This window comes from Alligator sinensis, unplaced genomic scaffold, assembly GCF_000455745.1.
Source record: "Alligator sinensis unplaced genomic scaffold, ASM45574v1 scaffold240_1, whole genome shotgun sequence".
Lineage (NCBI taxonomy): Eukaryota > Metazoa > Chordata > Crocodylia > Alligatoridae > Alligator > Alligator sinensis.
In genome coordinates this window covers 1372304-1389767 of record NW_005841902.1, presented here as the reverse complement: position 1 = coordinate 1389767, position 17464 = coordinate 1372304, and the positions used below count along the sequence as shown (strand labels likewise).

Genomic DNA, 17464 nt, shown 5'->3' with positions numbered 1-17464 from the left:
CAGGAACAAATGAATTGCCATACTGAAAAACTACCTAGTTCAAGGGCCTGTCTCTGGCTCCAACTCATACTAGATGTTTAAGAGAACATAAGAGCAAGAACTGCTATTTGCTGGGTCAGACCATATGTTCACCTTGCCTAGTATCCTGACACACAATGGCAGAGTGTGGATGCTGAAAGGGAGAATGAACTGGGTATGACCAAGGTTTTTTTCCAATGTTCCTCTCTCACTGGCACCCTCCAGCATTTAGGCTCTAGGAAGCTCTGATTCAGAGGCTGTACCCCTAAATCCCATGCTCAATAACTACTGATATACCCTTCCCCTAAGAATTTGTCCAATCCCTTCTTGAATCTGGCTATGCTGTCAGTTTCCACAACATTTTGTGGCAATGAGTTCCACACTTTAATTACACACTGTGAGAAAAAAAATAACTTCCTTTTGTTAGTTTTCAACTTATTTTTGAAACCTATAAGTTTCATTTTATGACTCATTTTATTGTGAGAAATAGTAAATAATAAATCTCTATTTACTTTATATTCACCATTCAGTATTTTGTAAACCCCTATCATGTCCCCCGTCAAGCATCTCTTTTCTAAACTGAATAGGCCTAGCCTCTCTAGTTTCTCCTCAAGGGGAATGTCCTTCCATACCACTAATGATCCTTGTTGCTCTTCTCTGTACCTTCTCTACTACTTCTATATAATTTTTGAGGTGTGGAGACCAAAACCAGGCACAGTATTTAAGGTGTGAATGCACCATGGATTTATAAAGGGATATAATGATACTTTCTGTTTTGTTTACAATTCCCTTAATAATTCCTAACATTTTGTAAGCACTGAAGTGACATTTTTAGTGAACTGTCAACAATGATTCCCAGATCTCTTTCGTATGTGGTAATAACTAATGTAGAGTCTGTAACAGTGTAGGTATGGTTTGGCTTATTTTTGCCCATGTGCATCACTTTACACTAGGGGTGCACCAATAAAGATTTTCTTGGCCGATGCTGATAGCCAATTATTAACTAGCCATATCAACTGATACCAATCCAATAACCCATTTACAGGAATGCAGCCAGGCAGTGTGGAGAGCAGTACCCTGCAGGTAAAACTGTGGAGGGGAAAGAGGGTGGGGAGGCAAATTGAGGCCCCTCACAGTGAGCAAGAGAGTGGGGCAGGGGCTGGGGGCACTGCCCAGCCAAGTTGGTGAATCGGACCCCAGGGCCAGGGCGGGGAGCAGGACAGAGCAACAAGTAGCTCATACAGAGGGTGAGGGGGAGAGGGAGGGAAGCTCCCTGCCACTGCATGCACCTCCAGGGGAAGCATGGAGGGGGATGTGCCCCCCCAGATTTGTGTGGAGGGTGGATGCAGGCTACCCACTGTGAGCCTGGGGCCAGGGGTGGTGCTAACCTCTTCCTGATGTGGGGGCTGGCTCAGGGCTAGGCTCAGAGAAGGCAGGGGTAGGGCAGGCTCATGCTGTGCAGGATGAGTGGTGGTGGGGGTGGTTAAGCAGGGGCTAGGGCTAATTTTAGGGTGACTATAGCCACTGGGAAAAGGCTGGTGCTGCCCTTGGCCCTGAGCACACAGCAGGCAGCCCACATCTACCCCATGCACAAATCCAGGGTGGCGGGCACATGGACCCCCATACATCCCCTGGCGGGGTGCAGCTGTGGGGACCCATCCCCCTCCCCACTCCTCTGCACCCCCTGGACGAGCCACCCGCAGCTCCATCCCACTCCCTGACCTAGCCCCGGGGTCCCATTCACCACCCTGCCTGGGCAGCACCCCCAGCTCCAGCCCCTGCCCCACTCCCTCCTTCACTGTAGGGCAACCCCCACACCCCTTCCCCTCCATAGACTTACCTGCAGGGCACTGCTCTTCATGCTGTCAGCTGCATTCCTGGCCATGTGCATGCTGCAGCTGTGCTCATGCACACAATGTCCTGGGGTCCCAGCCGGAAGGCACGTTAACTTACCTCTACTTTACACCTACCTATTGAATTTCATCTGCCATTTAGTTGCCCATTTACTCAAGTGCGCCAGATCCTTCTGTTGTTCTTTGCAATTTGCTATGGTCTTTACCACTTAAAATAATTTTGTGTCATCTGCAAATTTGGCCACCTTGCTACTTACCCTCTTTTCCAAATCATTTATGTTAAACAGCACTAGCCCCGATACAGACCACTGAGAGACCCCATGGTTTACTTCTTTTCATCATGAAAACTATTTATAATCACTCTTTGTTTTCTATTTTTAAGCCACCTTCTAAGCCATGAATGGACCTGCCCTGTAATCCCATGTTTACCTAACTTCATTAAGAGCCTCTGATGGAGGAGCTTATCAAATGCTTTCTGGAAGTCCAGATATACTATGCCAAATGGATCACCCTGATCCACCTGCTCATTGACTTCCTCAAAGAATTCTAGTAGGTTGGTGAGGCATGATTTTTATTTGACAAACCCATGTTACTTCTTCCCCTGCAAGTTATGTTCATCCGTATACTGAGCAATTCTTTTTCTTATTATTGTTTCTACCAATTTTACAGGTAGAGGTTACGCAACAGGCAGTTAAAGATCCAAAGATTCCTTGCCACTATTATATTTATGCTCCTGCAAACTTCCAAAGGCATTATATGCATATATCCTCCTCATCCTCCAAAGACTCTTCCTACAGGTCCTGTCACCTTTTGAAAAAACTTCTGCAAGAATCCAAAGCCTCCAATCTATAAATCACCTGGGTTTTCCTGAAAGCTTGGAAATAAAGTCCAAATTCATCTTGGAAACACAGAAAATTATCATTTTATTAGTAAACATCAAACAGCTTCATATATCCACTGTATGCAAGCTCAGCAGAGAGCAGCAGCAACATAAGCTCTTATAGCCTGATCAAATGTCCACTGAAGCTACTAGAAAGACTCCCACTGACTTTAGTGGATTTTGAATCAGGCCCTTATAAATTCTTCAGTCAGCACATTGGGCCAATATTACTTTGGTGGACTTAAATCAGAGACTAATTTGGCCCAGAAACATAAATTATGCAAAGCTAGGATTCTCCATTGCACATATTCCAAAAGGATAACTTTGTTAGTAGCTCCTCCAGCTGTTCTTCAGATAACTTGTAAATGCGTGCAGGACTACCTCTTGAAATCTCTTGCTGTGGAATATCCATAAGGGAATGAGCTGCAGGACGCAGGCCTTCAGAGCAGTTAAACAAAACAAAGAAAAACAATACAGAGACAACAAATATTATAGGCCTCTATATCAATTGAGTGTTAATGTAGGTAATAACAACTAGTAATGAAAGGATTTCTATTTTAATACTTTTACAGTCAATACTTTTAATCTTTTTCCTGTTTTCAAATGGTGGAGTCTACTCTCCTCTCAATACTTGTATCCAATTCTCATCATTGTTAATAGCTACTGTATATAGATAGCTATGTTCTCTACATTACATGATGGTTAACTGGTGCCACATATACACATAAATAACCCATAGTTGGCACTAGGCTTAGACAAAATTTCTCATTTGGAGCCTGATCCAAAGTACATTGAAATCAATGGGAAGACTTCTGTTGAGTTCAACAAGCCTCTGGAGAGGCCCTCATGATTATTAAAATCAATTACCAAGATTTCATGGGATAAACAACCAAATATCTCATCTCCAAAGGTGACATACTCCAGTGATTCTTTAACATATTCCTCCGCAGTCTTCATTATTACATTTGGTTTTTGGTACTTGGTCATCGGAGTAGACACACCATATGGAGTCACCACCTAAAATAGAAAATCATCACAACTTTCGGGGGTGTATCAACACCAAATGTTTACATAATACCTTTCATTCTTTAGAATTCCATAGTACTGAACAAACTGTAGCCACCTGAAGTGAAATGGCAGCCATTTTTGAGGTAGAACAGGAAAAGGAAGCTTAGATAGGAGAGGAAAAGGAAATTCTGACATGGGCATTGAAGCATCCAGAATTTCACACAGGACACCAAGCACCTTATGTGATTGGCCATACTGTGCTGGATTTCAAGGATTCATGAAAGCAAAGGTAATTATGATAAGATAGATACTGTATCACCTGTATGATAATTCCCTTTTTCTTATACTCTGCTTGAAGTGCTTTGGAAAATGTGCATATATAAGCCTAGAATGATAAAATGAAATACATATAATCATAAGACGCTGACATTTCCTGTAAACATGCAGACCCTCAACCCCATGCCCACATACATGTACACAGACCCCTTATCAAATAAACTAAGTATCATCCAAAGACTTAGGCACAACTGATGTGCAAGACTAGAAGACAAGTTGATTAGTTCACACGCTATTGAACTACAGAAAGAACTACAGACCCGATGCTGACTCCAAAGGACTTGTTTACATTATAAAAATCTGTACCTATATTCCAGCACAAACCAGAAATGAAGCAAATACTACTGAAGACAGGCCCCAAATATTTACCCTGTACCATGAAAATGTGATTCATATGACAGTGGGAAAAATGCTGGAGCCTAGCTCCTATATTCCAAACCAAAACATAATGTATTCTTCTTTTGCTGATGCCATCCTGCATAATTTACAGAACAGTAATTTCACTTACTTCATTGGAGTTTCTTTTAATTGACTATAGCGAATGAACCCTGAAGCTGGTCTGGACTATGCACATATTTGCATTGCCATTGTTCAAGAGCCTTCTGCATCATCAAAACAATTAAAAGCCACAAGTCGGGCTCCATATACTTACTGGTTTATAAATATTGAGATTTAAAAAAAACCTCATAATTTGACAGTGTTTTGTTGTCTTCTGGTGTTTGAAACTTTAGGATTCATGCTCTCAAACATTTGTCCACAACATAAAGATTAGAAATATACTATTTTTAAAGTGACGGCTGAAATTCTTACATAATCACATGATTTCATACAATTATGTGAATTTTAAGAAAAATTGCAAGACTTAGCCACACTGCATGTTTCATCAGGAAGTAGCTGCATAATAACAATACTGAAGATAAACCTTATGGTAATTTCTAGCCAGTTCTCAGAAAGGTCTTATTGTTTTATACATCAGTATTTTTACACCAGAATCTAAAGATATAAAGGACAACGAGAAGAAAACTCCTTTCCTTAATATGGGATTAATTTTATAGTATTAGACAATTAATCATTTGCACAGTTCTTTTTAGTCCACTATGTCAATTCAATCCAAAAAAATGGAAGCAAAGCTCATGCAGTGCCTATCCCCTATGAGAAACAAAACAAAGCAATAGAATAGTTGGTTGGCTGAATGTGCTCTGTCAGGCCACAGAGAATAAAAGCTGTATTTTGCATTTGATTCTTAGATGAAGCTGCTACACAAGCTCTCTAAGAAAAAGAATGAAACAGAAGACAAAAGAGCTATTTGCCAGGACCTTAAATTTGAGTCTTTTCTCATATTTCATAGACCCAAGTTACATGTATGGATCTGAATGTGGCATCTAGAGTTAAAGGTACATAAGGTTCAAGCATTTCAACCCAGTTTGATATCATCCCTAATCAGAAAGATGGGGGCAGGGGGGAAAGGGGGCTGAGTCCCTTTTGCCTTGCACTTTGTATAGCATGTCATTCCTACACAGCTGGAATAAAAAGTGAGAATAAAATACTATTGAACCAGTATTCTCCACTTAGTTACGCCAATGATAACATTTTACTTTGCACATGGAAATAACTATACAAATAAGATGCATCTACATGAGATGTTACTGTGGAGCTGCCTAATTAACTCTGCAGTAAACGTCTCAGCATCTACATGTTTGCTCTTATTAGGATGCACTAAACTAATAAACTCTGGAGCAGGCAAAACAACTCTGGAGTTTTTTCCAGATGTAGACACTGCCTGGCTGGCTGGGGCATGAGGCTGCTTCAGTGCAGGGGCTGTCTGTTGGCTAGCCCTGCAATGAAGCACCCTCATGCCCCAGCCAGATCCTCCACAGCACACTGAGCCTGGTTGGAGCAGCCCTGGGCTGCTGTAGCCAGGGTTGCTCTAATTAGGCTCAATGTGCTATGCACAATAAACTCTGGAGCAATATTCGCCAGAGTTTTTTTTTGCTTCTGGGCCCATGTTCAAAAGGTGCACCCAGGAGCAAAGTACTCCAAAGCAGTAAGCTTCAGAGTTTACTTGAGCACATTAATTGCACATGTAGATATGCCCATAAAGAGGAAGAATGATCTAATAATTAAAGGAATCCAGAGAACAGGGTTTCAGTCCCTGCTCTACTATAGGGTTCTCAATGTGACTTTAGGCAAGTCTCACTGCCTCATTTCTCCATTGGTAAAAACAAGAATAATAGCACTTCTCCATCTCAAATTAAAGACTGTTAGACACAGATACTTTAGTGATGGGGGACCTGCAAGTATCAGAGACAGAGAGACTCAGTAGATAACTGATAACTTTTATACAACCAAGCTTTTTCAAACATCAAAAAATATTTGGTTTGAACCTGATTCAATTTTTTACTAGAGCTATGAGAAACTTAGGTAAATAAAAGAGAAACCAGAGGCTTTCGTTTTTGTTACACAGCTGAGGACTATGTTTGTTTAAGGATTGTCTGGGTTTTGAGTGCACTCAGATGGAATTTCAAGCAAACCTAAGCTTTGCTGAACATTTTGCGGTTTTGAGTGGAAATAACCAAAACTTTAGTTTGCTGGTTTCACTTAAAGATTTGAGGAATTTTTAACTCACCTTAATATCTCAAAGTGGAACAGCAGATGGGTTGAACTCAGGCAAAGCATCAGCCATCTCTTCAATACACAAAAGCTTCATGCTCAGATCAGCAAATAGATTCTGTATAGCTTCTGGTTATAAACCAGTTAGCTCATCCCTACGTCTGTTCTTTTATTTAGTTCAGGGGAATTCTGTGAATATTGTAGTTGTGTTATTTAAATATGTAAGTGAAATAGTCCAACTTTATGAGCCTGTTCCTCAGCTACTGTGAATTTATGGTGCGCCACAGGTTCCTGAATCTCAGTGGGTGCATCTACATGTGAAATTAAGACTGAACAATAAACTCTGGTGCAGTTTGTGCTGGAGTCAACTGTTCCCAGACACAGAGTCTACATGTGCACCTAGAACAGAAGCACTTTGAGCCTGGGTGGAATAGCCCTGGGCTGGCAGAGGACTCTGGGGGTCAGCCCCCGGCTCTGGGTGGTGGCAACAGGTGGCACTGGGGCTGGCTGGGGCATGAGGATGCTAAAGTGTGCACCTAGGTAGCAGGCAACCGCTGCACTTTAGCACCCTTGTGCACCAGCCAGCCCCTGTCACCACCTACACGTGTTTCAGCTCACATAATTACTTCGCCATAGGGTAGTGCTGTCCTTGACAGTACTGTGTTATGGTGGAGTTAATTAATATACTGCATCCTAATACCAGCACATGTGTAGACTGACACTTTACAGTGGAGCTAAAATGTGAAATCCGTAGTAGTGAAATCTGCAGTAAAGAGCACCATAGATGCACCCAGTGAGGGTAAAACTTTGTTTAGTGACTTCAAGGAAACTAACTGAGGTTGCAAACAGATATAGCAATGTTATCAACACCAAAGGATGGCTGTACAGGCTGTTGCAATGCAGCTGTGATCTCTATATGATTCTGTAACAATACAAGTATAGTAAAGCTGTTCCAACTTTAAGCCCTCTTCATTCAGGGTCAAAGATAGGGTGAACTAGCTAACTTGCATTGCTACAGAATCCTGAGCAGCAGCTCCCCCCTCCCCTTCTAAAGCAGGTTTGTCCATACCCTGAAATACCCAAATAGAAGACCTGGTCTTATAATAGCACATATTGTGTTTTGGATGACTATTGTATCAACACTTATTTATGAAGCAATAAGAAAAACTTACTTTAGAAGCTGAATATAAAGTATACAATGGACAAGGAAAGGTGCCCAAACCAGAAGAAAGGTTCAGAATAAGTCCTTTTTGTCTGAAATTCAAGTTATATTTAGTTACATTTAATTTACCTTTTACTATATCACAGCAGTACCTGGCTACTGCATAAAATGAAATTTTCCTTCTAGACGTCAAAACTCCTTTATAGAAACAAAACGGGTCACATTCTCACAGAATATGTCTTTAGAGCTCACTTAAGATGATAAAATATAAAATGGCAGAAATAACTTCGTAAGTGCAATTTAATTAGTACAGCTGGAACATGCTAGCGTACATCTCACTAAGCCTAAACAGTTATTTGATATTTAAAAACTTCATAGAAAATATTTTAGTCTCATATTTGATCATCACTCTTTTCTGATTACCAACACATGCTTCCTGCTTACTGCATTTGTGCTTCAACTGTCAGTCAACACAGTAAAAGGCATCTCACAGCAGTAAAAAACAGCTTTTCATCAGAAATAACTACTTAAAGTTAGAAATTTAACTTTACTGGTGCCAAAAACAAAAATGTTTACTGTGCCCTAGAATATTGTATTGCCTATGTTTTCTCCAAATCTTGAGACCTTACATATGTGAGTAACAGTCTTTCAATCCTATGTCTTAATGGTTTCAAGTGAATATGTATTTAAGAAAAAATAATTCATCTTTCCTTTTTAAAAATAATTCGTTTAATTTGTGCCCATGACAGAAGCAGTAACAAAAACTAATGACATCAAGTAGCATCATGCCAGGAAGTAGAACAGTTATTGTTGAACTAATTGGAGATGGCAAGTTCTTGCAAGAACTGAAACCAACAGAAATTTTAAGGGGAAAAAACAGAGTTTACCTTGGCTCCATTTGCTTCAAAATTATCCTTGTCATCTAAAAGAAATAAATGAGTTAAGAGTTAAACACATTCTCCTCTTTCTCTCCCCAAATTCCTGTCCTTCTTCCCAAGTTTCTTTCTCTTTTTTCTTTTTCGTTTTTTTATAATTTTTGCAGACAAAATACATTATATAAATATATCAATAAGTAATTCTTGAAAGCATGGGTCCTTAGTCATATGGATAAGAATTAAGAAGCTAAAAAACTGGCACCTTGAAATTTCTGGAAGTCATTAGAAATGTTACAAGCACAAATTAGAGCACGCCAATAAATCGAACCGTTATCAATAGGTTTCAGGAGTCAGTCTGATAAGCAATTAAAAATTCTTAAATTTAACTAATCTGAATAACTTGGGTCTGCAATACTGAGTCAGAAATCTAAGGAGTGTCTAAATTCATGCTATGTCAGCATTTTTCAACAAGAATCAGAAATTGCAGATACATAACAAGAAAAGGGAAGAAGTTATCAACTTTTTCAAACCTAAAAAAAGCTTGACAGTGATTTTGGATCTTAATTGTTCAATCACGTACCCTGATCATGTGACCCTGTTTTATCAATGCACTTGATCACATACTTGACATTGGGCATATGCCTGAATCCCTTGTAACTCAACTAGGTAAGTCTTTGTAGATGAAGAGCCTTAATAGAGAATAGACAAAGAACAGGAAAGGAAACAATGAGAAGCAGAGCACATAAATGGTGAAGTTAAACATGACCATATGTTCCATGCTATACTTTCAGTAGAGTGAAGGAGTTGGGCATGTGCTGGCTGATATTCATAGAAATCATAGAAAATTAGGGTTGGATGGGACCTCAGGAGGTCATCTAGTCCAACCCCCTGCTCAAAGCAGGACTATCACCAATCATATAATTCCAATCAAGGCTTTGTCTAGTCTGGTCTTAAAAACCTCCAAGGATGGAGATTCCACGACATCTCTGGGTAACCTGGTCCAGTACTTAACTACCCTCCTACTGAGAATGTTTTTCATAATATCTAACCTAAACTTCCATGGGTGCTAATTGAGACCATTGGTCCTTGTTCTGTCATCTGCCACCACTGAGAACAGTCTAGCCCATCTTCTTTGGAACCACCCTTCAGGTTGTTATTAAATCCCCCCTTAGTCTTCTCTTCTCCAAACTAAATAAGCCCAGTCCCCTCAGCATATCCTCATAAGTCCCAGGACCCTAACCATAATCTTTACGTTCAGAATGGTCTTTAAAAAACAGAGGATGAAGGTATGTCAAGTCAGACTGGTAAGGGAGGAGTTACCAAGCACCATGGACCAAACAGATAAAGGTCTAGAAGTGAGAGTAGCTGTAAGATTTCAATAAATTTATCTTGAAGCCTCACTGAAGCAAAGATGGTAACAGAAAATCAAGAATAAAGATGAAAGGAGATGCTACATGAGAAATTCTGCCCCTATTCGAGTCAATGGCAAAAAGCCAATTAACTTCAATGGGACCAGAATTTCATGCTAGGATGATTAGAATTTGGAAGGACAAAAGGCCAGGAGCTTATATCTGATCAAGATAGAAGACAAGCCAAAAGAAACATTTGAAAAGGGGTTGGACACAGAGAAGTGGGCAAGGAGCACAATTTTTTATCAGCTTTTTGTTTAGACCAGGGGTGTCAAACATACAGCCCATGGGCCAGATCTGGTCCACAGCCTTGATGTGGGGGAGCCTTCCAGAGGCCTGGGCAAGACCCGTGGCACTGGAGCCCCAGCAGCACTGCAGTTTGTCCCTACAGCAACAGCCAAGCACCTGGGTTTAAGTTGCAGTTGAGAGCCCCAGCAGCACCAGAGGAAAAAGCCTGGCACTGTGACTTGTTCCTGTAGCGGTAGCCAGGCATCCAGGATGCTGAGTCTCTTACCTCCCAAACCAGCCAGAGTGGGTACCATGTGTGCTGGAACTAACATGGGGGACGTCCCTGGGCCCAATACATCTGGCCTGTGGGATGAGATGAGTTTGCCACTCCTGGTTTAGACTATTGTGGGGGGAAGTGGATATGTGTGATGCCAGGAAGAAGGCTGTAGTAATCAGGTGGAAAAATCATCAGGGCTTTGAAAGATGGGAGGGTGGAGCAAGATGGAGGGGTAGGGAGTAGCTACTGGATGAGGATTTTTGTAGAAAGAAATAAAAGGAGACTGCGTAAACCATACTCAGATTTACATACTTGTTCTTTGTATTGAGTGTATGTATTTATTGTGCAGATGAATATGCAAGCTTGCCCGTTCTGTTCAACTGACTTACAATAACCGAGCTTTCAACAAAAAAATCCTTTTTAAAAAAATGTTTATTTTATTTTGATTAAACAATTGCTTGAGGATTTATTCTTCTTTAAAATATGTAATATTTATCTAAGCTGACACTGCTTATTTTGGCTAATCCTATTCCAACATGCTTGAACCCAGCTTTCCCTTCCTCCCCCCTCCCCCTCCCCCTCTTCAAGTAGAATTGTTTTTGGGTATGTGCTTTTGCTGCATTTTAGACTCTAGATATCCTCCAACAAAAATATTCCTTAGTAAATAATAAAAACAATTCTCAGAGAAGAACAAGAGGTTTGGTCTAAAGTGTTGGAGAAAGTATGTGGTGTCATCAAGCAACAGTCTAAATTTGGGAGGTAGGTACTTAGATAAGGTGAAGAGACTTTTAACAATTAAAGAGAGAGGACGTTGATAAACACCTCTCACAATATGTTCAAAATTATATTAGTTAAGGTTGAGGTGAACTGTGAAGCATTAGGCTGTAGTTCAGTTTAATATGCTGCTCCGAGAAGCAGAGCAAAATGAAATCTTAATCCGATTTAGAGAGGTGGTGAAATATTGGCTGACTTTAAGTAGATAATCAGAATTAGAGCTGGCAGAGAATGACAGTTGTGTTTTGTAACAACTGATTCAAGAATTATGACAAAGCATTTGGTTTCCTATCTCTCCCTCCCTTTCTTGTACATCCTAGATCTAAGAAACTCTCTCATAAAAGAGTTTGTTGGAATTGAGAAGTTTTCAACTGGACATAAAAAAAAATGATTAAAAAGATTTCAAATAGCTCTTATCAAAATAGATCACAGGTAGTAAAATTTGGTATGTTGATTACATCCCTGAAGTAATACTGCCCTTCCTGCTAAGGATCAGCAAATAGGGGTAAACAAATCAAAATGAAGGTAGGTAGGAATGGGTTAATGTCTTTTTCAGAAATATATTCTTTGCCTTGCATGTTAAAAATGCATGCATCACATACCTTGGTAACGGAGATAATGTTGCAGTTGATGAGGTTCTATTGGAAACAAAGAAAAATGCAAAGATGCATTTTGAGGAGTTCCCAAGCTGGTGTTGATAATATAAAATGATTCATTTTGAAAAGACTTCTAAAAGTGACTTTTGCACTATACTATATATTAAATATAAATATATCATACTTTCATAGGAGCTGCACATACATATTTAGGAGCACAAATGCATACAAGCTTTTTTGCTCATTTAATTTAATCGTGGCCTTCAAAAATCATGGTTATGATTGTGCAGACATAAGTTTTCCAAGTCTTTGCAGATGCCAACACCAGGATGCTGGGCAAGCAAACTGTATCTATGCAATCAAATTAAGTAGATAGACATAGAAAGTAAAGTGTAATGTTTGAGTACCAGGTGGAACCTTTTTTAAAAATGTGGCCCTCAATGATCCAGGTTATGACTTACTTTAAAGCCAACTAGGTGCATATTTAAGTTGGGGTGAGGAAAAAATGGTCTAGGTAGAAACTAGTTTTAACATTGCTTATGTGGGCTTAATATAATAGCATCAAAGTGGCAAGGTGAAGAGAAATTCAAGAGGTTTGACTGCATAAACTGTACCAGGTATTTATTCTCTAAAACTATCCTTCTTTAAAAACTAGTGATATTCACCAACAAAGCCAACAGAAAGTTTTCCATTTATACAAGCAACAGCAACTTCAAAGCAGAGACATTCATTTAGACATCATTACTACTACTACTACTACTACTACTATTATTCCACATTTATACTGTAGAAACACTTTAAAAGCCATGACCAGGCTGGGCATCAATATGCCTGGTGGTGTGAAAACATTTCATAACTAACAGTCCTAGATGCTACTGATTCTTCACTACTGTGCCCTGAGTCGGCCACTCTCCCAGTCAATCATTAAGCCCTTTAGTCAATATTGCTTAATTCTAAACATTGTTCTTCTCTCACCAGCCCCTTTGAAAAGTCCATTAGGGCCCAGCTCTTCTCCCACTACACTGAATGACTTACTTCCATTGACTACAATGATTGGAGCAGGGTCTCTCCTTTAGTAAATGGAACTACAGGGCCTAATTGTTACATTGCAAGAAGAATACCACAAAGTAATCCTACCTCAGCTATGTCTGGTCCATTAAGGAATCGGCATGGAACAGGATTATGAAGCATTCCAACATTGTTAACTAATCAAAGGAAACATAATAATAAGAACCATATCAGGATGAAGTGCATAATTTAGCCAGTTAAACAAACGGTTTCTCTTGAAGTTTTAGAAGCTTTTAAATGCTATGTGAGAAGAAATGCCGTTTTAGCGTCTGATCTTGTTCTCATTGAAGCTATCAAGCTTGACTTCAGTGCAGTAAAACAGGCCATTACAGGGGTTTTAAAATTTTTTTTAAAGGATGCTTAAAAAAAAAAAAAAAAAGATTATTTTTTATTGTTCCTATTCATCTTCCATCAGCAAGCCTGAACCAAAGGCTCATTTCAATGAGTTTTCAGGTTGAATACAAGAATTCCACACAGCTCTAACACAATCATTAGCAAAAATGAATTAACTGATGCTAAACAGTCATCACAGAATATGGATAGCAGGTCTCCTTGGTAAACCTGTTTATAATATCTCAAAACTCTGTGTTAAACTGTTGCTCATGTTAAATTAACAAAGTTCCCCTGTTAAAAAATGTGTTATTTCTTTGTGAAATTTACACCAGGTTAAAAAATAAGTTACAACAAATTGTAGCTGCATAATAAATTCCAACCACCTAACATGTTATATAAATAAGAATAATGCATTTTTCAAAATACTCTTCAATGAATAGACCTAATTAACTTACCCAAAATTCCAATTTCCAAGCCTTGAAGACTTTCTTCAATAGCCTCATACACATAATCTTTTGTAAAGTCAGCTTGTATGACCTTCACCTTTCTACCTGTGGCCTGCTCTGTAGTTAACAACAACAAAAAAGCATATTTATGCAAAGAGAGAATTCTAACTGAGAGCAACGAGCCACGAACTTCATGTTCAAGCTAACTACTGCCCTTGATATTGCATGCAACTCAAATCTCTTTCTTTTTGAAGAGTGTTCAAAATATAAACAAAAGACACTTGCTGTAATCTGCTAGTGTTTGGGAAAATGACCTTGAAAACACAGAGTCAATTTCTTCTCTGAAATCAATGAATGCTGTGCCTAAATATCCAAACAAAACTTGGCTCCCAAACTAATACTACCCCAAAATATGTCTAATCCCCTTTTTCCCAAATTATTTTAGTGTTTATAAAATAGCTGCAATTTATTATAAAAAAAATTCTAACAAGCAGCAGTACTTACCCATTTTGAGGGGCTGGTTATGAAATAATATTTCCCTCCTCAAATATAACATGCTTTTGTTCATCATAGTCATCTCTTTATAGAATGGGCCTGTCAAGGACTTTTTGAAGAATTACTGAAGAAATTCGAGGAGGGAAGGGAAATTGAGGGATCTATAATCCACACAACATCATTTCTGTCGCAAAAGTTGAGCTCAGCTGCATATTTCTGTCTTAGGAACTGGTTTATATCTCTATGTTTTCAAGGCTAAGATGTAGAAAAGGTGAGACTTATTTAAAAAATGAAAGTTATAATACTCAAATGATGATTCTTTGAGCAGGGGCCCACATGATAAATACATAGTACTAATTTGTTTTCACATCTTACAATCATCTTGAACCTCAGATCATATTTGTTGAAAGATTTGCAAAGTGAATCAGGATCAGTTGAAAGTCTTCTCCTCCCTGCTTACAATTGTTGATCCAAATATACACAGTTGCAAAAATATCACTGCTTAAGTAATAAGGAAATGGAAACTGACTGCATCTCACCAGAACCTGATATTGTATCTCACCTTGTGTTTTTTTATCTGGGTAAACTAGCTTCACCAGCACTTTGTACACCCTAATTGCCCTAGAAATTACAGACTTCTAATTCCACTTCATCTAGCTGCACATCTTCCATGACCTCAGCGCTTAATAAACCATCTTTAGAAATGTTGAAAGCCACTAAATAAATATTCCAGATGGCATCAGTCATTTTAAGAGTGAAATAATATATTAAAAAATAATAAAACTACCTCACTGTTAAAACAATTCTCTAGGGACTACTCTTTAGAAATGATGTTTATTCTATAAAGCACAGAGCCAAAATCCTTTCACATGTTGAACACATCTCTCCCTATCTGCGCACAGATTTATGAAACCCTAAGAAGACCCAAGGTTATTCCATTTATTTTTAAGTTCTAAGTGTGCCAGAAGCAAAAAAGCTTTGGGTTTCAAAACATATGAGTCAGTGGGCACATCTACATTCATTAATATGCCATAATTACGGCTCATTAAGTTTAGTACCTGTAATAACAGGTACTAACTTAATACGCTGTAGTCAGCGCTACTGCACAGTAGCATTGGTGCACACTTTTGTGACCCTAATGTGCAGCAGACTAATTCTACTGTGAACTAGCATGGTTTTTGGTCTACTGTGCATTTAGCATCTCATGTAGATACTTCCACTCGGCCCCTTTGATTTTAAAGGGAGGAGAAAATTGATGGAATTAAAGTTTAATTAGGAAAACCTATACCCTATTTTTTCAATCTGAGGTATTTTGTATGTGTCATTCAGAAGGACTCATCTAGTTCCTTCATGACTAAAAAACTTGGGAACCCTGGTTTCCAAAGAGAAGAGGGCATCAACATTTGGCATCAACTCCCAAAGATAAGATAATAAGAGGTCAAAGCTTATGTCGGAAGTTTTGCTGGGAGACACAATCTCATAGAATCTCTCTCTTCCCTGCCTGGAGAATTGAATGAGACATCAAAGTAGTAAGCTTGAGTGTCAAAGGAACAGATCTTTGTAGTTACAAATAACACACTTGAAACAGTAATAAGAGAATTTGAAAGCAGAGAGAAAAATTAGCTCATACACAAAGATAAAAATCATGTTTGTTACAGAAGTGGGTGGAAAGTTTGCAGGGAGTAGAATTGGTTTGAAAGCTGGACACTACACAAGTTATTTTAAAACAAAAGAAGATGTAAAGAAAAGATTTATGACTAGAGAGAACTTTGAAGGGCTGAATATTATCATTAGCAGCAAATCTCTTAAAAAGCTATTTGACAAATGTGTTTACATATATATATAATTCAAATGGTGGTATTATCATCAGTGTGCAGCTAGCTAGCTCTCATTTTATGGTTTGATCAGTGCTTTCCATACAGTATACAAAATGTGTTGGTTAGTAGCATAACAGCCATAGTTGGCTGTCCTCTATCAGCTGTCTTGTTTGGTTTTTTTATATCAGATGTTATCTTGTATTTAAAGAAGACTTCCTGTGTGAATATGTGGAAATTTTATTCTGCATTCCAACACTTCTGCAGATGTCTGCCCATGTGGGATTCCAATTTTGGGAGTTTCTGTCTGGCATATCTACGGGGTTGAAGGCATCCAACCCAAACACTGAGGTCAATGAAGTTATTTCAGGAATGATTACATCCCACCAGTTAGTCTATTTTAAAATAATTTTTAAATATGTATAAGGTCTTGGTACAAAAATTGAATTTGGCCCTATAGACCCCTGGATTTAGGTAAATGACAGAAATAGAATGGAGCTAGAGGTGATAATCTAAATCAACAAGACAGACAAAGAAGGTATGGAGGTGTTGTGTAAGCAGTTAAGTGACTTGCTCAAGGTAACATAACAGGTGCATGGTTATCTTCAGATATAAAAGACTTACCAATTTCAGTAGCCACTTTCTGCAGTTTTTCAAGTGTTCTACTTATCATAGCAATATTTAGCCCACGTCTTGCCAGCTACAAAAGAGGAATTTAATAACTATTAAAATGATAGAAAGCAGTGTAATTTGCCCATCTTAGACTAAGTAAATCAGAGATCGATAGTATGACCTTTTGTGAGCCTAAGCTCATTTTGGTGGTAAAAACCTGAAGTGATTCTCTCCATTTCATAGGCCTCTGGCAGATGTTATATTTATCATGCGATGAATATGTTAATTGCATGATAAATTGTAACATTCCACACATTCGAAGAATTTATGATAGGATCAAATGGCAAACAAGCCATGGTGATGTTCAACATTTAATGGCTGGTTTGTACCTAGCTTTAAAGTAAATGTATAGCGTGTGATCATCAGTAATGGGCAGAGGGCAGCCTAAAAGTCCATGACACAGCCTCTCCCTGCCTAGTCCGGGGATCAGGCAGAATCCCAAAACTGCATCAGTGGCAGCTCAGGGCTTTAAATGAAAAGCAGGGCTTTAAGTGTCCCTGGAAATGGGGAGCTCCCAATCTCCAGCAGTTCCATGAGTGGGATCTGAGAAATCTTTTTCTCTGTCCTAAAAATCCCATGCACACCTAGCATGGTCAACTGCATGATTTTT

General features: G+C 38.9%; 1 protein-coding gene across 1 annotated transcript in view; it reads right to left on the bottom strand.

Annotated features, from left to right (window-relative positions):
- Positions 1–2787: 2787 nt before the first annotated feature.
- HSD17B3 (hydroxysteroid 17-beta dehydrogenase 3) overlaps positions 2788–17464 on the bottom strand; it is a 27368-nt gene continuing 12691 nt past the window's right edge. Inside the window, exons 3-11 of the mRNA XM_025197638.1 lie at positions 16807–16882; positions 13883–13990; positions 13164–13231; positions 12033–12068; positions 8755–8789; positions 7878–7959; positions 4079–4144; positions 3619–3768; positions 2788–3189 (exon numbers count right to left, since the gene is read on the bottom strand). Coding sequence (XP_025053423.1) covers positions 3079–3189; positions 3619–3768; positions 4079–4144; positions 7878–7959; positions 8755–8789; positions 12033–12068; positions 13164–13231; positions 13883–13990; positions 16807–16882 — 732 coding nt within the window. The 3' untranslated portion in view covers positions 2788–3078. The remainder of the gene's footprint in view (positions 3190–3618; positions 3769–4078; positions 4145–7877; positions 7960–8754; positions 8790–12032; positions 12069–13163; positions 13232–13882; positions 13991–16806; positions 16883–17464) is intronic.